General features: G+C 48.8%; 1 protein-coding gene across 5 annotated transcripts in view; it reads right to left on the bottom strand.

The window, feature by feature from the left end:
- Nucleotides 1–27,091, bottom strand: part of HIP1 (huntingtin interacting protein 1) — a 148,613-nt gene that overhangs the window by 40,836 nt on the left and 80,686 nt on the right. For 2 of the 5 annotated variants that reach the window (XM_046666319.1, XM_046666321.1), the window contains exons 2-5: nucleotides 14,585–14,648; nucleotides 11,162–11,304; nucleotides 10,853–10,909; nucleotides 3,069–3,149 (exon numbers count right to left, since the gene is read on the bottom strand). In XM_046666319.1, the coding sequence (XP_046522275.1) occupies nucleotides 3,069–3,149; nucleotides 10,853–10,909; nucleotides 11,162–11,304; nucleotides 14,585–14,648 (345 nt within the window). Of the gene's footprint in view, nucleotides 1–3,068; nucleotides 3,150–10,852; nucleotides 10,910–11,161; nucleotides 11,305–12,344; nucleotides 12,388–14,516; nucleotides 14,649–27,091 lie in introns of those variants that run through there. The other 3 variants (XM_046666322.1, XM_046666320.1, XM_046666323.1) reach the window with 3 other exon arrangements.

The raw sequence follows: 27,091 nt of genomic DNA, 5'->3' as shown, positions 1-27,091 counted from the left end.
TGGGGCACAGGGCAAAGGCTCAGGTGGAGATGGGCACAGAGCGATGGGCAGCCAGTCCGCTGGGGGTTCTAGATTTCAGTGTGAATACTTTAGACTCTGAAGACAGAAATGGTCCACTCCAGCAGCTTACCTTCTGGCTTAACAGCCAGCCCTCCGTCCTTGAGGTCCTCTCCTGCCCTCGGACCCCACACTCCTGCTCCTCTGTCTCAGAGCCGGCCAGTTCCTTTATCGCCTCCTTCTGGCCATATTTACTTCCTCGCTCGGTCTGGACATTACGGTCCCCTCCTCCCATGCCCTCGCTGTTCCTGAAGCCTGTCCTTCCACTACAATGCTGTTAAACCTGGTGGGCCTGGATCTTCGTCACATGCTGTGTGCCTAGGAGCACCTGCCAATTTCCCTGGAGAAGGACTCATAACCGGCGTCACTATGAAATCATGCTCTCTAGCGTTAGTGCCCCGTAACTTGCTACTGTCCCGACTAATTCTCCTTTCTGTCAACTTCTGTCCCACTCTTGCACCTGGGGCCCAGCTCCCAGCACCTGCCTCTCTTCTTACATCATGCAGGAACTCCCTCAGCATCCTGCTTCCCACTCCCTTCCCCACTTCAAAAGTACCCAGCTATCCTTCCACCCCTCCAGCTTCAAAAGAGAAGGGCCGCTTCTTTCTTGACTCAGGATCAGCCTCTCCTTGTGTGCTCTTCAATCTCATCCAGGTTCTGGTTCATTCTGTCACGCATCTAACAACTTCTGATTGAGCGCCTGTTCCGGGCTAGATGCTGGGCCGCACACGGGACACAAGGAGACACGTGCGCCTGTTGTCTGTCCTCTTGGAGTCCAAAGTCCAGAGCGCCCAGAGCCCCACTCTGCCCCGCTGTGCTCCTGCCCCTCTTCCTGTCGCCCAAGCTTTCCCGCGGCCCCACATCTCCCTCCATCTATCACCCCCTGTCTCCTCCCTTTCCTGCCAGTCTCCAGGGGCTTTCACAGACAGCTGTCCTAGCTCTGGTTCTCACCATCTTCCACGCTGACGGCCTGGCTCTCCCCAAGTCACCCTCGACACTGACACTAGGTGGTCTCACGCGGCTGCCCTGTCACCTGCTGCTCTCCACTCTGCTCTTCGTACTACTGTGGATCTACTGCTGGTTGCACATGAACGCCAAATGGTTGTGGGGCTCACGCCCTAAGCCTCCGGCCGATTCCTCTGCCGGGAACGCCCACCCTTCTGTTCTTCACTGGCCCCCTCCTCGCTATCTGCTATGTGGCAGCCTGGGGTGTGGGGAGGGGCGAGCATATTCTGCAGGCGGGAGGCAGGGATGTGAAGTGTGGGGCCATGAGGAGGACCATGGCTGACTGTATTTTCCAGCGATGGCTAGTGCAACACATCCAGTCAACACGTTCTCTTCAAAATGCGACTCTGACATACCTCCCTTCCACTGTAGGGACCTCTGTCACTGCCTCAGTCAATACAGGACAGTGAAGGGACGCTTTAGGACTTCTGAGGCTAGGTCATAAAAATGCCACGCACTCTACCTTGTTCTCTTGCGTATGCACCAGGCTGTGAGGAAGCCCTGACGAGCCCTGAGACTTCATGAAGAGAGAGATGCCAGGCCGGCCGCAACTGTTCCAGCTCCAGCCAGCATCTGCCTCAAGTGCATGAGAGAGCTCTGGCCAAAGCTGCCCAGCCAAGCCCTTCTCGAATGCCTGACCCACAGAAAGTGCACGAGATAATAAAGGATTGTTGTTTTAAGCCACTAAGTTTTGGGGTCACGTGTCACTCAGCACAGAGAACTGTAACACTCGAAGACCGAGCTGGGGTGTCACTGCCTCCGAGAGGCCGACCGGGTGGTCTGAGTCGGAGCTAGACGGCCCCTTACACGCTTTGTACCACCTTCCGCTTCTCTCAATTCCAGCGCTCAGTGTGCGTGTCTATCTTCTCTGCCTCCACCACCTCTCTCCCAACCAGATGACAACTCCCGAAGGCAGGGGCGGAGTCTATTCGCTTTTCTCTCTTCAGAGCCTAACCTAACTCTGGCCCAGGGCAGGCACTCAACAATACGCGCGGGGAGGGAGGGCTGGCCACTGAGCACAGAACAGGCTTTATTGTCATACAGGCACCTCACCACTGAGGAGCTGCATGGCTCAGGCAAGGGCCTTGACCACGCACACTCCAGATTTCATTGTCTTAGGCTATAATAATACCTACTTTATAGAGTTGCTGTGAGGATGAAATGATGTAGAGGAAAGATTTTACAGACTAGGATCGCTTTAATGAATCAAAACTACCTTCCAAGCACAGAAAAGACACTAAATTACGCTATTTCTCCTTAAATCTCCTCCCTTCTCCCTTTCCACTGCTAGCTCCCTAATCAGGCTGTTCCCTCCCACCTGGCATGCCATTCTCTCCCACCACCTTTTCGCACCACACCCATCCTTCAAGGCCCACCTTGAGCACCCCTCCCTCATCCTGCCCGTTGGGACACCATAACCCTCCATCATTTCAGAGCGTCTCCGGCCCCCATCTGCAGGCACGCACAGCTGTTCTGCACGATTACACGGCCACTGCAAGGACGTAAGCCTCTTCCCCAACGAATCCGCAAACTCCTGAAGAGCAGACTCTTTCACTTATTCCTATAAGCCACTTGGGACCCAGCACACAGTTTTACATACGTTAGGTGGCTAAAAAATACTGACTAAAGTCATAAATTGATAAAAGAAAGTTCTATGTGGAAACTCACTATATAAATGGAAGGAATTGTTTTTATTAACAGTAAAGGCAGGGCTTCTAAAACATTTTCGTAAGGCAACCTAGTGCATAGGGTTCCTCTATTTGCAAAATCGGGAACGAAAGGTGCAGAGACATGGGCCCAAATGCCATTCCCTCGTCACACCCCGGGGCCCAACTGTGGTTGCCTGATAAAATGCGTTCCCCTCACACAGCTGGGATGTGGTGCAAAGACTCCCTGAGGAACCCAGGCTATCTTATTCCCAGAAAGACCTGACAATTAAGCCCACAGACGGGCAGGGGCTGAGGAGGAGGAGCTGGCGGCGGCCGCGGGGTCGCTGGCAGACTCACTTTGGTGTGGTACTCCATCTTCGTTCTCAGCAGTTTGAGGTAGATGCTGCAAAGCTGTCCATACCCCTCACTCAGATGGCCCTTCCAGGAAGCAGAAAGAAAGGAGGGGTCAACACCAAGGACCTTCAAGTTGAAAGATGTACAGCGAGGACTTCTTTTTTTAAAGAATGTATTTTTTTTCTGATTACGGAAATCACAAATGTCCATTGTTGAAAATTTGGAAAATATAGAAAAGTACATAGACAAACAAATCATCCTTAATCTAACCACCAGATAGAATCATGGCTAACATTTTAGGGTATAAAATGTTATTTTATTCTGTTTTTTTCAATTCAAATAGACTTTATTTTCTAGAGCTGTTTTAGGTTCACAGCAAAATTGAGCAGAAAGTACAGACAGCTCCCATATACGCCCTCCCCCAGCCCTCACGACCTCCCCCACTGTCAACATCTGGCACGTTTGTTAGAACTGATGAACACACACTGACACGTGATTACCATCCAAAGTCAAGTTTACATGTGGTTCGCTCTGGTGTCGTACAATCTATGGCTTTTGACAGGTGTATAATGACATGTATCTACCATTACAGTATCACACAGAGTAGTTTCACTGCCCTAAAAATCCTCTGTGCTCCACCTTCGTTTTAAAATAGAAAATGGAATTCATTGTTTTTTACTTAATATAATGCAAATTTTTCTATCTTAAACTTTCTTCTGTATCATTATTTGTAGTGACTGCCCAGTACATACTGTCATCTACCAAACTGACTCCCTACTGTTTATTTGTAGGCTACTTTTTCTATCATAAACTATACGTCAATGAACATTCTTATAGTATGATCTTCTGTGCAAACATGAGGAGTTCCTTTGGATAAATTCTGGACAAGGCTTCTTATCTACGAACTGTAAGTCTCCCATCCTTAGTAATCAGTCTGGCTATGGGCTCTCTCCTTCCTTCTGTCTGTCTACCTAAGCACTGGGGAGGAAACACCTCCTCCAGATGGACTCCAACAGACTAAGAGCATCTACAGAACACACGTGGGATGGGGATTTGAATGCGACCAATCCTAGCTGAAGAGTAAGCCTCCCATGGAGGCCGCCCAAGCTGTCATGTCCTGGGAGCCTGGGAAGAATCCAGGACGAGCAGAGCGATGCTGGCAATCCCAGTTTTATACAAAGGAGGAGGGAAATGGGGGCACAAGGAACCCTTAAACTGAACACCTGTGGCTCCCACATGAGTCTTGACTTCCACGTTTCCTTTTTAGTGAATATATATCCTCTAGAGTAAAGGAACTCAGCTGAAACATGCCTCACAGGGCACCAAAGAAGGTGAATAATCAGAGGAGCTCAGAAATAGCAACGGCAGAGGTGACAGTATTTCATAATATGTTAATTTTCTATGCAAATTATATTTTATTAATTTTTATACTATACTTGTCCATTATAGAAAAATTAGTAGAAAAAGCAAAAATATGCTTATCATCAAACTATACTATACGTCACATGAAAATGCACAAGGATCAAAAAGTAAAAGATGAATGAATCATAGAGTTAAATGTGAAATGCAAAACTACAAAACTTCAAGAAGACAACACAGGAGAAAACCCAGATGACCTCGAGTATGGTGATGACTTTTTAGACACCATACCAAAGGCATGATCCATGAAAGAAATAATTGATAAGTTGGACTTCATTAAAATTAAAAAACTTCTGTTCTGCAAAGACACTGTCAAGAAAATGAGAAGATAAGCCACAGACTTGGACAAAATATTTGAAAAAGACACATCTGATCAAGGACTGTTATCCAAAATACACAAAGTATAGTCACGTGCCACATGAGATTTTGGTCAACGATGGGCAGCGTACTCGATGGTGGCTCATAAGATTAGTACCATGTACCCTAGGTGTGTAGTAGGCTATGCCGTCGAGGTTTGTGTCAGTATTATAGGGGAGGAAGAAGTTCTCTTCTACCCTTTTAGGTTCCTCTGCCTGGTACAAGAACTAAATTGACATGAGACAGATTAACAGGAAAAAACCAAAACTTTAATAACACGTATACATAGGAGAAACCCAGGAAAACCGAGTAACTTCACCAAACGGCTGAAGCTTTCACCTGAAATACCATCTTCAGGTAAAGACAAAAGAAGATGTTGGGGGTGGGGAAAGACAGGCACTTCAAAGAGAAGGAAGGCAATGCACAGGTAGGTGAAAAGGAGCAAACGTTTGGAAAACAAGTGTTTGGCCACAGAAACAGAAGAACACACGGGAGCCCAACAAACAGGCTCTTCTAGGTTCCTCCCTGTCTACCACCTAGTTCATGTTATGCTAGGCTGATAGCTGGCTTCCCGAGACAGGATTTTTTATCTGAATTCTTTTAGGCAGTTAAGGGGAGAGGTAACAAGAGAAACTTTCTCAGTCTTTTGTTTCTTAAAAATAACCAGCCTAGGGGCCAGCCTGGTGGCGTAGCGGTTAAGTTCACACACTCTGCTTCGGTGGCCCGGGGTTCACCAGTTTGGATCCTGGGTGTGGAACTACGCACCACTTATCAAGCCATGCTGTGGCAGGTGTACTACCTATAAAATAGAGGAAGACGGCCATGGATGTTAGCTCAGGACCAATCTTCCTCAGCAAAAAGAGGAGGATTGACAGCGATGTTAGCTTAGGGCTGATCTTCCTCAAAAAAAAAAAAAAAAAATCAGCCTGAAATAATCCTCATGTTAAAGAGACACATTTTGGAGTGGCAGATTTTGTTCCCCTTTAGTACAGTCTATGATATTCGCACAATGATGAAATTGCCCAATGACGCATTTCTCAGAACGTATCCCCATCATTAAGCAACACGACTGTATTCTTAAACTCAACAATGAGAAAACAAACAAACCGATTAAAAATGGGCCAAAGACCTTAACAGACACCTCACTAAAGAAGATATACAAAGAAAACGGCAAATAAGCATATGAAAAGCCTATGAAAAGATGCTCCACATATATCACCAGGGAACTGCAAATGAAAACAACGAGATACCACTACACACTTATTAGAGTGGCCGAAGTCTAGAACCCTGACAACACCAAGTGCTGGTGAAGATGTGGAGCAACAGGGCTCTCAGACATTGTTCTTGGGAGTGCAAAATGGCACCACCACTTTGGAAGATAGTTTGGCCGTTTCTTACAAAACTAAACATACTCTTACTATATAATTTGGCAATTGCACTCCTTGGTTTTTACCCAAAGCAGTTGAAAACTTCCGTCCAAACAAAAATCTGCACATGGATGTCTGTAGCAGCTTTATTCATAACTGCCAAAACTTGGTGCAACCAAGATGTCTTTCAGTAGGTGAATGGATAGATAGACTGTGGTACATCCAGACAATGGAATATTACTCAGTGCTAAAAAGAAATGAGCTATTAAGCCATGAAAACACATGGAGGAACCTTAAATGCATAACACTAGGTGAAAGAAGCCAATCTGAAAAGGCTACAGACTATGTGATTCCAACTATAAAACATTCTGGAAAAGGAAAAACTATGGAGACAGGAAAAAGATCAGCGGTTGCCAGGGGTTGGGAGAGTGGGGAGTGATGAACAGATGGAGCACAGAGGATTTTTAAGTCATAGAAAATATTCTGTATGATATTATAATGGTGGATACATATCATATATTGCCCAAACTCAGAGAATACACAAACCTAAGAGTGAGCTGCAATGTGAACTATGGACTCTGGGTGATTATGATGTGTCAGTGTAGGTCCATCAATTGTAACGAATGTACCGCTCTGGTGGGGGATGTTGACAATGGGGAGGGCTATGCACGTGTGGGCCAGTGGGTATATGGGAAATCTCCACACTTTCCACTCAATTTTGATAGGAACCTAAAACAGCTCTAAAGAAAAATAAAGCCTTAATTAAAAAAAAAAGTAAAAAGGTTTCTAACTTCAGAAACTCTTAGTCAAATGGAAGAGACAGAACTACAGAGGAGGAAAGACCCTAAATGAATTCCATTTTGAATAACAAGACAGCCTAGGTACCTGGGTTGACTGTCCCAGTGAAAACTATTAACAATATCACGTAAAATATTAAAACCTTCTTTTCGAAGGCATTAATGAGCTAACGAGAGTAAGGAATCCTTAAGCCAGGGACTGAGTAAACACAGATACCAGGAGAGTAAACGGTTTGCTGGGGTGATGGAGTTCGGGGGAGGGAGGGCTTTGCCACACCAGGTGAACGTGAGTGTTGGTTTTCTGGGCCTCAAGGGCCGGGTGGTGAACGGGAGGCAGGGCTCTGGCCCTCCCAAATCGAAGAGTCTAGTGGAAGAGCAGAAAGACCGCCTCCTTGGTGCAGGTGAACTAAGGGTAGGTTGGAAATCATGTACGCCCACACTCTGCCACGGAAACAGTCCTCCCTGAGGACCGCAGAGAAAATCAAGCCAGTGTTCTGATCAGAGGGAGGAAAAGCTGCTGCTGGGAGCTGGCCCCATGAGCCAGTCCTCAAGGGGGCCTGCCTGGAATTCACAAAACCTTTAGCTGAGAATTTAATTTACAGTGATCTCAATGGAAGCAAATGCCAATTCTCTCTGGGGGAACCTGCCTTCATTGCAGACTTCAAAGAATTCCCACAAATAAAATTCCAAGGAAAATGAGCAGCTCATAGTAAGAAATAACTAAGCACACAAAAAAACTACACAGTATGAGCAAAATGCACCAAAAACAACAATGGCAGAAACAGTTAATAAGGGCTTTAGATAATGGAAGTATAAAAAGTGATATAGGAAATGACTATGTTTAATATGTCTAAATAAATAAGAGACTGTTTCAAAATATGTGCAGGGCACAAGAAATTATAGAGAATGCCAAGCAGATTTGAAAAAAACTCCAAGAAATGAAAACTACAGCAGTCTCCTCTTATCCATGGTTTTGCTTTCCGTGGTTTCAGTCACTTGCGGTCAACCATGGTCTGAAAATATTAAATGGAAAATTCCAGAAATAAACAATTCATATGTTTTAAATTGTGCACTGTTCTGAGTAGCACGATGAAACCTCATGCTGTCTCGCTCCGTCCCGCCTGGGATGTGAATCTTTCTTTCGTCTAGTATATCCACACTGTACATGCTACTTGCCTATTAGTCACTTAGTAACTTTCTTGGTTATCAGATCGGCTTCACGGTTATTGTAGTCTTGTGTTCAAGTAACCCTTATTTTACTTAATAATGGCCCCAAAGAGCAAGAGAGTGATGCTGGCAATTCAGATATGCCAAAGAGAAGCCATAAAGTGCTTCCTTTAAGTGAAAAGACGAAAGTTCGCAACTTAACAAGGAAAAAAAATAGTATCCTGAAGTTGCTAAGATCTATGGTAACTTTTATTACAGTACAGTCATATGTCACTTAACGGCAGGAACACATTCTGAGAAATGTGTAATTAGGCTATTTTGTCATTGTGTGAACATCAGAGTGCACTTACACAGACCTAGACGGTACAGCCTACTACACACCTGGGCTCCATTATAATCTTATGGGACCACCATCGTACACATAGTCTGTCATTGACTGAAACATTGTTACGGGGCACATGTCTGTATACTGTTATAATTGTTCTATTTTATTATTAGTTATTTTTGTTATTCTCTTATGTGCCTAATTTGTAAATTAAATTTTATCACAGGTATGTATATAGAGGAAAAAAAATAGTACACACAGGGTTCAATACTATCTGTGGTTTCAAGCATCCAGTGGGGGTCTTGGGATGTGTGCCCCGCAGATTAAGGAGGCACTATGCACACTGAGATTGAAAACCTTATGGAGACATTTCACAACAGATCAGACCCAGCTGAAGAGGGACTAAATGAACTGAAAGCCAGATCTCACGAAATTATCCAGGATGCAGGATACACATAAACAGGCAGGAAAAATGAGTTAGTGGCTAAGACATGGAGCGTAGAGTGAGAAAGTCTAACATACTTCTAACCCAAGTCTCAGAGGAAAAGACAGAATGGAGGAGCAAAGGCAATATTGGAAGAGACAACGAGACCTTTTCATAAGTGGTACTAACCCACATATAAGAAGTCCAAAGAACCTAAAATAAATTCACATCTTGACACATATTAAGGTCTTAAAAACGACCAGAGGAAAAAAACACAGATTAGCTGCAAAGGAGCAATGGTGAGTCTGACAGCTGACTTCACGAAAATGATGGAAGCCAGAAGTCGGTGGAAGGATATCTTGAATAACATCTTCCATGTGCTGAGAGAAAACAACCGTCATCTCAGAATTCTACAGTCAGAGAAAATATCTCCCACGAATGAGTATGAAGTAAAGACATTCCTAACAAGTAAAAACAGTTTGCCACCAGCAGACTTTCACTAAAGCAAGTTCTAAAGGAAATAATTCGGGCAGAAAGAAAGTGATTGCAGATGGCAGGTCTGAGACATAAGAAGAATGAAGAGCACAGAATAAAACAATTAAAATAAAATATCTTACAGGGTCTGAAAAGAAAAACATAACCAAAATTAAAACACATGGCAACAATAACACATAGGGGAGTGGATGGAGTTAAAATACATTAATTAGGGTCTTTGTGCTATACAGGAAACAGATAAAGATAGGAATTTTAGACCTTGATAAACTGAGCATGCATTTTGTAATTATTAGATAACATACCAAAAACTAAAAAATAAAAAAAGAGCTTTTTTTTTTTAATCTCCCAACTAGTAATGAGGGGAAAACGGAATGAGAAAAAAATACCCAATCAATCCAAAAGAAGGCACAAAATGAGAGAGAAACAGAACAGATGGGACAAATTGCACAAAATAAGATGGAAGACACAAATCTAAACATATCATGCATTATAATAAACGTAAATGGAGTAAATGCCCAGTTAAAAGATAACGACTGTTGTCTTGAATTAAAAAAATCCAACTAAATGCTATTTACAAGTGATATTTCTAAGACATAAGAATATAGAAAAGTTGGAAGTAAAAGGATGGAAAAGATATACCAGGCAAATTCTAACAAAAAGGACAAAGGCCTAAGCTTCCATGTCATCAGGATGTAACAGGAAGCTCTCTAGCATGCAGCTGGGAGACTTGGGGACAACTCTTAGCTTTCTTCAGGTTAACTAGCCTCGTGACTTATGGGCCTGTATTTCTCATCTGTAATAGTAGACTAGACTACATAATGGCTAACATTTTGTGGGTGCACACAGATACAGGTAAGAATTTGAAAGAAAGGACTAAAGTAGTAGTTCTCAACCAGTGGGGGCAAAGGGACACATCAGAATCGACTGGGGAGATCCTTCAAAATGCGGATTACCTCTTGTCCATACACATACTCCTTGAACACTCTTTTCAACTGATTCTGATATTGCCACCTACCTCCTTCCTCATCCTAAGACACTGAGAATCCCTAGACAGGAGAGAAAAGGCCCTGGCATTAAGAATTAGGAATGCTGGTTCTCAAGGTACTGTGACCCCAATGGGACCAGTGGGAGGGAAAGCGAGAACTGTGCCAACGTCCTGTTGAGGGATCCCAATGCCTGGAGAGTGTTGTGACATGAGGGTCCATCGGCAGGAGAAGCTCCCAAGCCCTAGAACTTCCCTACCGCTTCTACGGACCCCAGTAAGACTGTGGATATCATGGTACTATTTGGAGGTATCCTTGACCCCTCCCTGATGCTCGTGAGAGAAATCCTAAACAAGCTGAAAGAGATAACTGTTCCATTTCATAGTCTTTGTCCTGTGTCCTATGGGGAAGGATAAGGAGGAACAGGTGGCCCCTGGGAGCATCTCCACTCACCCACATCCTGCTCATGTCACTGAGTTCATTTTTGTATCTCAGAGAGTCCTTCAGGACCTGGAGAGGGAAGAGAAGAGCCTATGAGAAGAGGAGGAGAGGAGATGCAAGATGGTACGAGATGGGCTTATGGTGGGGAGGACAGGCTGACCGGAGACAAACCCTCCTCTACGTGGTAACCAAAAGGCCAGAAGGGGGCAGATGCCACTCTCAGTGTGGGAGTGGACAGTGGCCTCTGTGGCCCAGGCAATCTCACTTTCCTCACATGGGTCCCTGACTCACTGGCCATCTCCTGTGGCCCCAGGAACTCACGTTTGGGTGTCCATCTCGGAGGAGTTTGTGGAACACATGGCAGAATTTCCAGCAGAGCACAGCGTTGCTAGAGAGGGGCAGCCGGTTGACAACAGACCAAAAGGTCTGCGCCCCTTTCTCATGGTGGGTGCCCAGTATGCACGGTGAGGGAGGGTCATGGAAAACCAAGGCAGCCAGTCCCTGGGATGGAGCCTGCAACAGGCCACTGCGGAGGGCTGTGCAATGGTCAGGGCACTACCTAGGAGGGGACACTGCTTATAACTAAGACACCACAGATCTGTACACTTATCCTGGCATTTTTTGGGCAGATGACAATAAAGTGTCTCATACTAAAAGAATCCATTTTATTAGACAATTTCCCCAGAGACAGCAATGTCTTTTGAGAGGGATGTCTTTTTCTCATTTGCACAAAAGCGCTCTGGGCCAGCAGTGGCCCTGGTTCGCCTTTAGCAGGAAGATGCTTTGGTTGGAACGAGGGCTTTGCTCCAGGAAGACAGACTCTGCCCTTCCTCTGGGCATGCTCAGTGTGTGATGGGGCCTTTGGGGCAATAATTACAGCGAACATTTTAACAACACAATGCAGTTTCTCAAAGTTCTTTCTTATCCATTATTCAAAAGTGAGGCCTTCTTCAGCTCTTCCTCACGGGCACTGGCTCCTGTTGGGGACCCCAAACCTGGCTCCTCTCCATTCAGGCACTCTGCTCTTGCCCAGCATTCTTTAAAATGTCCTTTCTCAAAACTTAAAATGACTCACACTCCACCTCTTCTATAAACCTTCCTGGCCTCGTTCAGGGGTGCCTTCACCTCCCAACACCTTGAATTCCCTGTGTGGAATCTTGGGGCCACTTCCTCCCCAGATCCAATTCCGAACACCACTCCACCCCGGGACCGCCTGCCATGGTTTGCACGTAATAAATGTCCACTGGCCTCTTGTGACTTTAAGTTAGGACTCCAGACCTCTATTATGAGCAAGCCCTTTTTCGGGGAGTAAAGGATGTCCACTTTTGATTGTTTGCTCAAACAGGCTTCACACACTCCATAACTGGGCACCATCAACCCCAGCGACAGCTCTTTCTCCAGAACTTCTGGCTTCTTTATCAAGGCTCAGGTAAGAAGCACGGTGCCACTTAGGAAAGAAAGACCTGTCTCGGGTCAGAAACTAGATGACTCATACAGAACGCACCTTGTTTTGCTTCTGAACTGGAAGGTCACATGGATATCCTTCCCTACAATGAAATTTGCATGTTGAGGGGGGAGGTTTGAACACAGACATCTGGGTCTGGAAGCTGAAATCAGCTTTTGGTCCTAGTGTGATTTCTGAAATAACTTATGGTTTTACCTAAAGCACAGCCCCCTCGGACAAGACGGAAGCCAAGAGGAGAGACAGGCAGCTCCCCGCCCTCTCCCGTGCTGATGGCCCCCGGCTGACCATGGTTACCTGGCTCGAGAGCAGCCTGCTCAAACAGAAGCCAGCGCAGCTGCAGAGCCAGCCCAGCACTCTGACTTTGAAAGAAGCAAGAAGACCTTTCCAACTATCTTTGATTTCATAAGCATTTTTATTCACCAACTAAGTGTCAAGCACTGCAAAAGATGCTCAGGGATATAAAGAAAAATAAGACTCAGTCCCCAGCTCTCCAGGAGCGGATACCATGGTGGGAGGGGCCGACCTATTCATATCAGACAGCGGGACAAATGGTGATTCTACCGGCATTTCTGAAGTCAGACTTCCAAATGCTTATTCGGTTGCTATCGAGGGTATGCTCTTTAAAACAACTGATAAAGAATAAAAGTTTTGTGATATCTTTAACTAGGCTTTAAAAACCCTACCGCATGGAGTTGATCTTTTCAATGTTTATGCATCGCTCAGAAATTGTGAATCAGAGAGACTCACAGAACGTTACAGCTGGAATATTAGACCTCTGAAATCTTCAGCCAACTCTTTCCTTTGACAGACAAGGAAACTAAGGCGCACGGAGGCCCCACTGGGTCCACTCAAGGTCCAGAGCGAGCCAGAGAGCTTCAGAGGTGGGATTCTGGAAGCTCCCTGCGGGGTCCATCCCACTGCGCAGGGCAGCCTCCTTGGAGGCTGCGGCCGCAGGCCTGGTCCTCTCTGTGCCAATCCCCCACCCAGAGGAGCACACTGGCCATGACAACTGTCTCTCTCTTACTTCATATCTTGCATCAGACTGGTCGGTATTCTTAGCACACAGGCATCAGAACTGGGTAATTCCCTCCAAGAAAATCAATGGGCCACTTATAATGCAGGCTTTTTTTGGTTTGTTTTCAATCATGGTAAAGGCACCAAACGCAAGGCAGTAAGGGACCTTTCTGGGAATAAAAGGGCAAGGTCCCCTAGGCTCACGGTCGGGCCAGCCTTCTGGGGTACCCGGGAGAGGTTCTACAGCCCCCATCCACAGCAAAGCCCTAATTTCAACCAAACTGCTTTCCCTCCGGTGAAGAGCAATACATGCTGGCAGCAACATTTCCTGAGGGCCTGCCACGTTCTGGGCATCTGACCTGGAGGGTCTCCTCCAGGAGCTAAGGTAGGATGGCTTCAAGACGGCTGTTCTAGCCTGAATGGGCTGGCTGTGGTGCAGCCGTCACGACGAGCCCAGGAAAGAAGGAGCTGCCCCTCCCAGACAGGAGCCCAGCTGCCACTGCCCTGGAGGGCACCCTGCTCTGGCCCCGGCACACACAGAGAGAAAGGCGCAACCCCCCTGGCAGCCCCTCCTTCGGCCTTTGGGGATTAAGCCCTCCAGCTCCTGGACTCTGTGCCTGGACTCTGTGCCTCAGAGGCAGATCCCAGGGACCCACCAGTGAGGGCTGCCTCACTTCTCTCCACCCACGATGGTGGTCGCTCAGGGTCTCTGCCAACTTGGCGTGGTGGGCTCAGTGCAAACTTTCAAGTCACCAGTCCCTAATCCACCGTGAGGTCCCTGTCCTTCCCTTCTCACTTAGGGCGAACCCCTGCATTGGCTTAAGGCCAACCACTGCAGCCCAGATCTGTTTTGCTTTCATGCTCAGAAAAGGGGACATGGCAGGTCCCCAAGGGGGTGGTCCCTGTGGTCCTATGGGCAGACTGCAGGGCCTAGAGTGCCTTGATGACACAGGTGAAAATCCCTCCTGTGCCCCAAGGAAATATCTCAGAGGGTAGCAACTTAAAGGACTTCAAAGTTCTGAAAAGCTGAAGTCCTAGAAGATGAGTGAGATCTTCGGTAAGTAGCAAAGGACTGGACCGGATCCCCTTTGGGGACTTCCACCCTGACAGGCTGTGGTCTCGGACGCTGCTCAAAGCCTGCAGGGGCCTGGCCCCTGTGGGGGTTCCCCTTCCTGCAGCTGAGCAAGGACGCCTCACCCTGACCTCAGTCCCCACGATCTGACCCCTCTCAGGGTCGGTCTTCCAAGCAACATGCAAAAGGATATTTCTGGCGTGTTTTTCCTTTACAGCCACTTCCTGCGTATTAATGGCCTTATTGATGCTGACAGTCTGAAAAACAAGAGGGAGGGGGAGGGGAAAGGAGGATGAGATGAATAAGCTTCTGAGTGGCTGAGACCCTCCCAGATGCCCCACCCCTTTCTCTCCCTCCAATGACTCCTCTCTGGTTCTCCACTCTCGGAAGACCCCTCTGCCCCACTGTCCCTGTGCAGGGCCCCCAGCGGGGGGCAGAGGCGGGCAGCACTCCCAGGCCAGCTGGCCCAGGCTGTCCTAAGGCAGTGGGCTTTGCTGCCTGGCATTGGCTGTGCCCAGCTGCTGTGCCCGCCTGCCACTCATTCACTTGGCACAACAACACGGCAATTAAAGCCCGCACAAAGGGATGCTTTTCATCCCCAGGGAAACATTATTTCTCCGGGAGCAGGAGGAAGAGGCGCTGAGATCAGGGAGCAACTGTGGTCCAAAGACCATCCAGCCGCCCACTCCTCCCCCAGGTGGGCAGGGATGGCTCTCGCCCCGTCGCCCACTCCTGGACGCTTTCCAACTCCTAACCCAAATCCCTTTGATTTCCTTACACCAAAGGGCATTAAATACTCACTCCTTTCCAGTCATTTTTAAAATCATAACTTTCTTTTTAATTTAGCAAAGCACGAATACAAGTGAATAGAACTGACATAAACGCACGGGATCATACCATGGAAGCTGTTCTTCTACTGCTTTTTCCTTTTTCTGATTTGTTTTGCTTCCCTTCCACACATGTCATCTACCGCAACCCATGTTAACAACCTGCCATGCATCACGCACACACATACACACACACAAATACCTACATACTGAAGGGGTAAATTTTGCCAGTTCTGTAAAAATGGGATTGTCATGTACAGAATTTTCTACATCTTGCCTTTCTCACTTGAAAATATCTCATGAAAAGCTGTCCACTTGAACTGGTAAGACCTGAGTCCATTCTTTAAAAAGATGACACACACTTCCATGGTGTGCGTGGGTGGTGATTCATATAAGCACTTCCACGTTGGTAGGCAATCAATTTATTTCCAGTTTTTTGTTTTTGACCACTGTAAACTCTTTTCGTAAACATTCTTATACAAAGATCCTTATGAGTTGATGCTTTTATTTCCAAGGGATAGATTCCTCGGAGTGAGACTACCATGTCAAAGTTTTTTTTTAAACTTTCTGTTATGGAAAAGTCCAAACACACACAAATATGAAGATTAGTCTAAACAGCTCTCACATAGTCAGCCCCCCGCAGCAACGATCATGAACTTGTAGGCAACACGCTTCCTTATGGACGAGGGGTCACAAACATTTCCTGTAAAGAGCCGGTTAATAAACATTTTAGCTCTGCGGGCCAGCCACATGGCGTCCACCGCAACTACTCAACTCCGCTGTCGTAGCGCGAAAGCAGCCTCGGTGCTGCCAGATGGACCTGTAACCGAACGAGCGTGGCTGTCCCAGGAAAACTTGATTCACAAAGCAGTGGCGGTCTGGATTTGGCCTGTGCCCAGGGCGCAGCATCGGCCACCGACCTGCACTGCCTGGATTATTCTGAGGTAAATCCCAGGCGTTGTTATCAATTTACCTGTAAATAATTCACTATGAACTCCCAAGAAAAAAAGGGACTTTTAAAAACTAACCGTAATAGTACGATCACACCGAAAATTTTGAGGATAATTCCTTAAAATCAGCACATGGTTAGTATTTACATTTTTTCAAAAAAACCCCAAACCAAACTTTCTTGCAGTTCTAGTCTGGATCCCAGTGAGGTTGCCATCCTGCCTCTTATAAAGGTCCACCAGGGCACATTTCCACCCACGACGTATGAAGGCATTCCCACCAACAACAGGGGTTACCGCGCCCTCTCGTTTTTGCTGGACTGATGGGTATAGCGACATTTCATCGTACTGCAATTTGTCTTTTGCTGGCTGCTAGTGAGTTCTGAGTATTTTCTTACACGTTTGCATGGTTGTTGATATATTTACCTCATCTTTTAGAACTTCTACGTTTACATAAGGTTTCTCCTGCCCCGGATTATACTCGTAGACTTGTACATTTTCTTCTAAGTGTTTTATTATTTGTTTTTTACTTTTGAATCTCTATCTGGAAAAAACACATACATACACATATGTACATGTGCATATACGTGCATGTGCTTGCACAGTATAAAATAGGTTATTTCTAAGGTTTACCAAGATACGTTCTTTTGCATCTGGTTTATATAACTTTGGGTTCCTTCAGTCTACTTTTCTCCCTACCAGACTCAACCCTTCAACAGCATAAGCTCTGCTGGGGGTTCAACTGTGTCTCCCCAAAAATGATACGCTCAAGTCCAAACCCCCCAGCATGGGTGACAGCAGCCTTATTTGGAAACAGGGTCTTTGCAGGTGTAATTAGTAAAGATGAGGTCATACAGGATTAGGGTGGGCCCTAAATCCACTGACTGGTGTCCTCATAAGAAGGTCTGGTGAAGACACAGGGACACAGACACACAGGGAGAAGACGGCCATGTGAAGACAGAGGCAGGGATTAATGTGTCTACACGCCAAGGAACACCAAGGATTGCTGGGAGCCAACAGAGGCTAAGGCGAGGAGAGGAAGGACTCTCCCCTTGGGCCTTCAGAGGGAGCGTGGCCCTGCTGACACCTTGATTGTGGACTTCGAGCCTCCAGAACTGTGAAGGAATAAACTTCTCGTTTCACGCCACCTAATCGGTGGTGATTTATCATGGCAGCCGCAGGAAGCTAACACAGGGTCCTTTCCCCTCAGAGGGAAGACCAGCCAAGAAGGAATCTCATACGAAACATGCTACCAGAAAGAAGAGCTTATTCCCCCCAATCTCCCAGCGAAGCAGCACTTGTGTCCTACGGAGGCCCAGGGCCAGCTTCCTGGGACGAGTCCTCCTCAGACCTCGTTTCTCAGCTCCTGCTTCCAGCCCGTCCCAGGCCACCCTCTTTCCCTCAGACTTCCTCAGGTGAGGGACACAGGTTTAAAGTATGTTTCTCCCCCGGCTCCAGGACAATGACAGGATCCCGGCTGCAGACAGAGCTCTGGGCAAAGTCAACACGTGTGCTGAGGCCGGAAAGGTCGGCCACATTCCGTAAGGAGTCATAAGGAACATAAACATGCAAATGACAAGAGACTCAGATGCAGGGAGGCGCTGACCTGGATGTGGCCAGGCTCCAGGTGGTTCGGCAGACGGTCAGTAGTCTGGGCCATGAGGAAGAAGAGGAACCCATGCTGGCCAAAATTCTAGAAACCAGGTTAGGGCCTCGAGGGAGGATCTGTGATGGGTGGGACTTAGATTTATTCCACTAACATTTGTTTCTACTGACCGATTGCCCCAGGTTGTGGTCATTATGAGTCTTGCTCGCAAAAAACCTCCACAACAACTTAAAATTCCCTTAAGCAACATAAAATAATATACCATGAGTTTGTAACTACAGATCTTACGTGTGTGTGTGTTGGCTGAAAATCAGGAATGTTCTGTGCTCTGAATGTTGAAAGTAGGGAGAAATCCCTTGGAACTTTGATGCTGCTCAGGGAAGCCTTCTTACAGGAAGAAAGGGATAACCTGTCCCACGTGCCAGCTCTGTAATTTACCTGCTTCTTCCATTTACGCTTCATACATACTTGGGGGCATTTAAGATGTTGCACAGAAAGGCTGAGCAACTTGCCCAAGGTCATACCATTCAGTTCCAACCTTGGTGGGCCAGATCCTCAAGCCCAGCCCTGACCCACTGTGACAGCTCTGGACCATGGAGGGGCTCACGGGGGGCTGAGTCTAGGTCAGGGTGGCAGAGGACAGGCCACCCAGGCGGAGGAGGCACAACGAGAAAAGGCACCAGAATGGAAAGGCCCAGAGCATGCTGGCTGGTGCGGCTGGAGGGCACCGTGGAGGCAAGGGAGGATGAGGATGAAGTCAGAAAGGGAGGTGGCGCTGGGTGAGTGAGGCCAGTGGGCTTCCAAGAGGGCAGGAAGGGACAGAAGCAGCTGGTGGACGACGGGCCAGCAGCAGTGTGAGAGCTGGAGGGAGGGTGATGGAGCCCGCAGGTAGGGAGCTGACGGAGGGAGATATTAACTGCAGAGAAATGAAGGAATAAAGGCCTCAACCAAAATGGCGGAAGTGAGTGCTGGGAAAGGACCCAATACGAAGTGGGCTATAAAGTGCACATCAATAGGAACGGCCAGTAGGAGCTCCCGGCTACAGGGGACACAGCAGATGGAAGCATCTGAGATGCTCAGAGGTTTTGAACCTCGACAGGTGGGAGAGCAGAAGCAGGGTGTCACAGGCTGAGGGGACGCTGTAAGCAAAGGATGAGCCCAGGAGGGTTTTGGGTGAGAAACAGCCATTTTTAAAACAATGAGGAAGTGATCTGGCTGTAGCAGTGGTTATACTCAAGATAACAGCAGCTAGTGAGTGCTTACTATCAGGCCCTGTGCTAATAAATAAGCACTTCGTATCAATTATCTCGTCAAAGTCATATAATGCTACATCCTACAAGCAGGTGAGTTTTAGTATTAACAGTCTCCATTTAACAGATGAGGAAACCACGGCCTAGGAAGGCTGTGTAAACTGCCCAAGGCCTCTCCCAGCAAGTGCAAAGCTGGGACTCAGACTGGGCAGCGTGGCTCCAGGGCTCAGGCTCTGAGTCACAGGCCCCAGACTTAGATGCGGCCCTCCACACCACAGAGACACAGACTCACAATCCAAATGATCTCCACAGACTGGAAAAATGGGGTAAACTTCACAAGGTGCAATCCAGTAGGTATAAAGGAAATTTCCTGTATTTAGATCTAACTCACTGGCACAGGGGAGATATGACTCAAAGCGGCGCTTACAAAAGTGACTTAAAGATGTTTTCTTTGGCTGCTAACTCAATATAAGCAAAAACTTTGACGTGGTTGATCAAAATGCAAGTCTGAGCTCTGGATGCCTTAAAAGAAGTATAGCGTTCAGAATGAGGGAGGGGATGGGTCAATTCTTTATGCAGATCAATTCATACATAAAACGCTATTTAGTTTTAGGCTTTATACATTATGAAGGAAACTGACAAAGTAAATCACTTCTAAAAGAGAGTGACCTGGATTCGAATGGACCTGAGACCTGGAAAAAACTTAGAAGAATATTAATATTCTGAAAGGTGGTCATGTGGGAGGAGGAATGACTTGAGAAGATCAAAGCTGGACCGATGGGTAGAAGTACAGGGAGGCACTTTCTGAGTAAACTTAAAGCCGTCTCGTGAAAGACAGAACCCCTCATTATTAGCAGCACACAGGCAGAGGGGAGGCGACCTCTCCTCATCTCCTCAGGGCTGTTGTGAAAAAGGCTGATGGCTCAGGCTGGATTCGTTGATGTTCAGGTTTCTTCTCGTTTTTAGACTCCATAAAGGCCCTTCAGATGGCGGAGGGCTCTGAGATCAGAGCAGGAAACTTTCCTGACGGATCCCGGGATCCACAGAAGGCTCTTGAGCAGGACAGAGACCTGATACGAACGCCCTCCATCCTCCTGAGTGTGGGGAGCTCCCTCTGCGGGGCCCGACTAAGGAAAGCGTGGAGCGGCCTTTGTGTGCACATTACAGCCCCAGCATGCGTCCAGCACACTGACAAAGGGCCAGCCTAGCGCTGGGCCGTGCAGCAGAGTCCCTGCCTGAACCCACCACCACGAGGCACCCCAGGGCCCGCCTGGCCTTGCCAGGCCTGCCCTGGCCCTTCCCTTGCAGCTCTGGCAGGTGCACAGGAACCCCGCCTACTGCAGCCAACACACCCAGCATCTCCCACCAACACATCCCCAGCAGAGGCGCCTAAGAGGCAGGGTCCAGCCCAGGGGGCAGGCCTGCTGCCCGGTCTCCGTGCCCAGGTCTCTCATGCTCGTACGTGAGGCTGAGTCCAGCATTCTGGGCTCTTGAATGCAGGCTGTGGTTCTCCAGGGCCCTCAGAATGTTAAGCTCCAGGATGTCTCCAGGGCAGAAGTGCCCCGCTACGATGGTTTCCTGTGCTTACGTCATATTTGGTGCCTGGAATGCCATCCCGCGTCACCCGCTCCTCCGCATCCTTCTGCATTCCTAGTCCCGCCGTCTTCCCGGCACAGACCAAACTCTACCTTCCTTTAGGCTTGCCAGGCCGCTCTGGCCAATATTTCATCCTCTTTCCTTCTTTCATTTTGAATCCCTATTTCTCTGCATGTGTTTGACACCTAGTATATTACATCGTCTTACCTCCCCATCATGATTAAAATCCCGGGCAAGCACCCTGCCCTCCTCCCCGGCGGCCCACAGCTGCTAAGGCAGGACAGAGGATCTTAATAAATCATTAAATCCTCGAGGGCTGACGGCTTCCTGGGCTCCTCCCTCCCAGAGGACCAGGGACCTGATTCACGGTCTCTGGGCAAAATCCGCTCTCCTTCCCCCCCTCCCCAGACTCTCTCTGAAGGAATCACTGGGTTCTGAACTGGGCACTGCCTGGGCGACCTCCCCTGGGCAGAGGGTGGGAAGTTTGGGCTTGGTTTCTCACCTCCGGTCTAGGTTGGAGAACATCCTCTGAGAACAGGCTGTTCTCCAGATTTCTCTGGAGTCACACGGGACCCAAGACCAGGCACTGTCCCCCTGAAAGAGCAGCATTGTACAGCGCTTCCTGACCCAGCTGGCCCCCGCGTCCCAAGCTGGTTCCGGAGGGCCAATTATCCACAGGCACCGCAGGAAGGGCGGCTGTCTCAGCCTCTCTTCCTCCTCCCTCCTCGGGGCCTCTGATCCCTCAGGACAGCCTCAGCCAGGCCGCAGCCAATGGCAAACCGTCGGCCTTGCTTCTGTAGGGAGCAGGGCCCAGCCCGGCCTGCAGGAGCCAGCTGGGCACTGTCCGGTCACGCACACAGCTCTTGGCTGGGGCCCAGCACTTGGGCTGCCAAGCCTGGGCTGGCTCGCAAAGGGTCCACGGCAGGGGCAGGCACAGAGGAGGTGCCTGGGTTGGGGGGCAGGTCCTGATGCAAGAGACCAGAGGGCCCACCGGCCAGGCCAAGAGAAGGAAAATCCGAGACCAGGCAGGGCAGGAGGGGAAAGTAAGACAGAAGGGAGACAGAGAAGAGAAATGAAGAGTACACGGTGGGGAGGCATGTGCTCAGCCAAGGCAAAGAGGGCCACCACCAATGGCCTCGCCGATGACCACCCACCTCGGGGCTGAGGCCTGGGAATCGGCAATGCCTTAAAGATGAAGAGGTGGTCCTGTCAACACGTGCGACTTAGTCTGGGCTTCATCCTTCTCCCACCCCAGCCTCCCACCCAATACCCTCCAGAGTCCACGAGCCAAGATCAACTAACACAGGCTGAAAGGATCTTCTTCTGGACTGCCTGATCCTGAGATCAGGGCAGAAAGAGATCCTCCAGGCCATCCATCTGATCCACACGGGGAGGAGCAAGGCTGGCGATGGGGGGCGGGTGAGATTCCAGGAGAGACTGATGCAAAAAGCTGCTGCACGTCACGGTCAAGGTGGGGACAGCTCAAGTTCACAGCCGGGCCTCGAGCCTGAGTGAGGATGACAGAGTTCAGAACCAAGTCGAGATCACGTGAACCTCAGGGGAGGAACAAGCAAGGCACAAAAAGCCAGACGCAGCCTTCTGGGGCTGGGCGCCTCAGCACTGAGTAAGATGGCTCTGGTCTTGGCTGTGATACTTGGAAGTTGGTATCTAACAGCAAGTCTTTTTAATTCTTCCCTTGATCAGAAATAATAATAGTAGGGTAGTCATCGTCATTGTCACCAGATAAGCGGGAGCAGCAGCAGCAGCAGCAGCAGAGCCTCTACCAGGCGCTGCGCTCGGGGATTTGCTTCTCATCCGCCCTTTGGCCCTACGGCCCCCTATTTTCCGAGCCAAGTTGCCCAAAGCAGCACAGGCGCAGCAGGTGGAACAGGATGCAAACCCAGGGCCCTGTGCCCACCCTGCGCTGCCTTCAGCAACTCCCTGCAGTCCAGCACAGGGCCAATGCCGGCCACTATCTGCCTCGCTTCCTACCCAGGAGGGCTGGTCCCTTAGTTTCTTTGGTGGCTCATCCCCAGATCTCTACCCATCTTCACTCCTTCGTGATGTCAGGCCTGTGGCTCTGAACTCTCAACGTCCGCTGGCGCGCCCATCTCCCCAGCTGTTCCTCTCACAATCTCCCCGGAAGTCATCCCTGATGGTGCCTTGGCCTCCTGCTCCCAGCCAACCCAGCAGCAATGATGTCCTGTCCACCCGGCAAATCCCTCAGCTTCTCTCCATCGTCTCTGCCTCCCCCAAGCCCAAGCCACTACTTCATCCCCACTGGACCCCTGAAATAGCCTCCCAAGTGGATTGGCCCTCCTGAAGCTGCTCTCCACCCAGCAGCCAGAGCAATCTCCACAAACCAAGCGTGAGATCCCACTGCCCCGCTCAGAGCCCCCCACCACACGTGGAATGAAGTCCGCACGCCCACGTGGCCGACGAGGCCGTGCGCGGGCACCAACTCCCGTTCTCCCTTCTACTCATGATGCCCCAAGCACACTGGCTGCCTCTGCTCCTCAAACTTTTTCAACTTTCTGTCTCTGATGCTCCTCGTGCCTGCAAGGGTCTTCCTCCCATTCTTCACCCAGCTGGATTTCCCTCCTTCTTCAGGCTGTTCAAATACCACCACCTCCCGGGCAGCGGCTCCAATCTAAAGCATCTCCCCACCCCCTGCCCTGCAACATCTCTTTATCAGACTCACAACCAGCCTGGTCATTTCCTGCAGAGGCCCTCATCACCACCTGAAGTTCCCTTGTTTGTTCATTTGCTTATTGTTGGTCTCTCCCCACTAGACAGTGGGCTCTGTGAGGGCAGGGCCTGGGTTCCTGCTGTTCCCCCAGTGCACACACTGTGCCTGGCACGTGGATGGGCTGACAGAGTGAGAAGGCCTGCTCTGCTCAGTCCTCTCCAAGCCGACGTCCTGAGCAGCACTTCATCCCTCATTTGCCCCACTCTCCTGTCTAGGATGCTCCATCTTTTCCTCCCCCGAGTCACCTTGCTTTCTCTCCTGTTAAAATTCTTGCTGATATTGAAGTATAAGCTGCCTAACTAATGATATCCAGCTCTTCTTTCTTACGCTTCCTTTGTACCGTACTTAGCAAGGCTCCAGAGAGCTAAATACTTTGACTCATTTCCATGTTTTGATAAAAGGTATTTGCTCTGGCCTGAATTGTGTGCCCCCTAATTCATACGTCAAAGCCGCCCCCCCTCCCCCCAGGTGATGGTATTTGGAGGTGGGGCCTTTGCAAGATCATGAGGTTTAGATGAGGTCATGAGGGTGGGGCCCTCATGATGGGATCAGTGCCCTATAAGGAGAGGCCCCAGGCACTCTCTGTCTCCTTGTGTGAGGGAGTCTGCCAGTCAGGAAGAGAGCCCTGCCCGGGAGCTGAGTGAGCCAGCACCTGGATCTCGGACTTCCAGCCTCCAGAACTGTCAGAAGTCACTTCCCGTGATTTGAACCACTGAGTGCACAGTATTTGGTTACAGCAGCCCACACTAAGACTATTTTGTTTTTCCTTTTAGTATTTCGTGTACCTTATCTGCTTCCTAAGCTGCGGACTGCAGAAATTAGGATCGCAGCTCCCCGCTTCCTTCTCCCTCAAAAGCCCCCAACCAGCCTCTGCTTCTGATAGGTGGAGAGCAACGGAACCGTCCGGGTCACACAGACTCCAAAGGGTTTAGCACAAAGAAAGGCGCTAGCCTGCAGTCGGATAATCTGGAAGGGAAGATGGAGGAAAGAAGCTGAGAAGATTCAGAAACGTCAGTCACTCCTGCAATTGACGAGGTGGATGACCCCGTGCTGGGGGGAGGGCGGCCAGGACTGTGAAGCACCCGGAACAGCTGAAGAAACAGGAGTGTTCAAAGGGGGAAACACTAGGGGAAGCGACCCAGGTGTCCATCCTCGGAGGAATGGACAAACAAAATGTGGTCTATCCACGCAGTGGAACACGTTTCAGCCTTAAGAGGCGATTCTGACACATGTGACAACATGGATGAACCTTGATGACATTATGCTGAGTGAAGTCAGCCAGACATAAAAAGACAGATGCTGTCTGATTCCACTCGTATGAGGTCCCTAGAATAGTCCAATTCAGAGAGACAGAGTGGAATGGGGCCGCCAGGGGCTGGGGGGAGTTAGTGTTTAACAGGAACAGAGTTTCAGTTTGGGAAGATGACGAAGTGCTATGGGCGGATGGTGGTGACGGTTACCCAAGAATGTGAATGTAGTTAGGACCACTGACCTGGGCGCTTCAAAGTGGTTAAAACGGTAAATTTTATGGTACGCATATTTTAACACAATAAAAATACACCCCCAAACACAAAAAGGAGGAACTGATTCAGCTACGACATGGATGGACCTCAAAAACATTATGCTCAGTGAAAGAAGCCAGACACAAAATGTCACATGTTGTGTGATTCCATTTACAGGAAATATCCAGAATAGGCAAAGCCATGGAGACAGAAAGCAGATTGCTGGGTGCCAGGTTCCAGCAGGAGCAGAAAATGGGGAGTGTGCTCACTGGGTATGCGGTTTCCTTTTGGGGTGATGAAAGTGTTCTGAAACCAGATAGTTGTGATGGTTGCACAACACTGCGAATGGACTAAATGCCATTGAATTATACACTTTAAACTGGCTAAGATGGTGAATTTAATGTTATATGTAAAATAATTTTTTTTAAAAGGTGGAAATGCTGAGGAAGTGTGATTTTGAGCGAGGACCCACTACACACAGGGCAGGGCCACCATCTAGGCTGTGAGGCTGTGCTACACGACTCCTGGTGGGCCTTTCACACAGACTGTGAGGGACACTCTGTGCAACTGGACCAGCTGCCCGGGTGCAGGACGCTGTTCTAGGTGCTGCTGGAGGGCACACAGACGAAAGAAAGTGGATCCTGTGGTCAATGAGTGAACCGTTTTAAGGGAGAGAAGGAGGGTCCTCTGTCCTCGTCCTGTTCTTTCCTTCCTTCTCCTCTGATTGTGCAATTTCAGAAGTGCTTTATGAAAAAAGAAACCAGTATGGGTGCACAACTTACTTATGCCTTTGTCTGCGAGCGGCACAGACTGATGAGTAGTATCAGAAGGCTAAAGCCAAAATGAGATGAGGCTTCCTGAAAAGCCTCTCCTATTACATGACAAAGACCACAAAGAGATGGGTACACAGCTTTCAGCCAATGGTGTAAAGTCGATGATAAAGTCCTGTTTTGCTTTAGTCTTTTCTGTTCAGAATGCTTTTTGAACTGAAAAAGGCAGAAAGAGCAGCGAAAGAGAAAACCCAGGTGAGTGGGGAGATTGTCAGGGAGCCCTAGGGCGCTGAGGGAGCTCAGGCTTCTGACTCCGATGAGCAACAGACAAGGGGTTAGGAGAGCGAGCGAAGGTGATGCGCGCTCTCAGGGGTTGTGGTGGGACTGTAGGGAGAGGGAGCCCTACCCGAGACCAGACATGGGTGAGGGTAATTGTGATTTACCGGAAGAGAAGAAGGTAAAACTCCACACATTACCCACGAGAGATTCCCGAAAGAAAAGCCAGCACCGATCACCGGGAGCCAACATGAGTTCTCGGAAGCCAGTCCTGTGAGACTGACCTCATTTCCTTCTCAGACTCTAGGCTGACATTTCAGGAAAACCAAGTAGATATGGTGTGTGTCTGAATTTCCAGCATCAAGGCATTTAACAAAGTCTCTTAGAACATCTCACAGGCAAGGATGAGAAACGACAGGCTCCCACGGGTCCCAAATTACTGACTGTCAGCCAGATCTGGCCTGCAGACTGTTTGTGTACGGCCCGTGAGCTAACAGTGGTTTTTACATTTTTAAAGGGAAGAGGAGAAGGAGGAAGAGGAGAAGGAAGGGGTGGAGGGGGAGAAGCGACAGCTGCAGCAGCTGGCTACAAAGCCAAAAACATTGACTATCTGACCCTTGGCTGAAAAAGTTGGGCAATTGCTGGGCTAGACAGGGAGGGCCAGGAGGGGAGATGTCCGCTGGTCCAGGTGCTGACTATTGGTTACCATCACCTTAGGGACAAGGCATACAGGCACCCCTGCCTGTGTCCTCCTCCCTGTGTTTACCAGTGAGGGTATAGAGAAGGCACAGCGATTGATCTGACTGATGTTGGGAGCAACAGCAAAAGTAATGTGGATGATATCAGTAGAGTATGACCATGGATGAAAACCAATAGGACAGAGTCCACCTGGGCCCTGAATGCAAGGGCATATGGTCGAACGGGAGACCAGGTGAAAAGGGCTGAACTTATCCCTGGGAGTTCCTACTAAGTTCGTTAGCAATATGAAATGGCTACTGTAATAAAGTAAGATTTAAAGAGCTAATTTCATTTTGAGCTACATCACAGAATTATGAGATCTAGAACAAGAGCCAATCCTTGGGTTTACAGCTTTCAGCCACACTTGGAGTACGGATCCATCCTACCATGCTCCAGAGAGTCTGCCGGCACTGAATAATGCGTTCAGCTCTGGGCACCC

The sequence above is a fragment of the Equus quagga genome, chromosome 7 (genome assembly GCF_021613505.1).
Source record: "Equus quagga isolate Etosha38 chromosome 7, UCLA_HA_Equagga_1.0, whole genome shotgun sequence".
Lineage (NCBI taxonomy): Eukaryota > Metazoa > Chordata > Mammalia > Perissodactyla > Equidae > Equus > Equus quagga.
The sequence above is the reverse complement of the archived record's forward strand: the minus strand, read 5'-3'. Positions and strand labels throughout refer to the sequence as shown.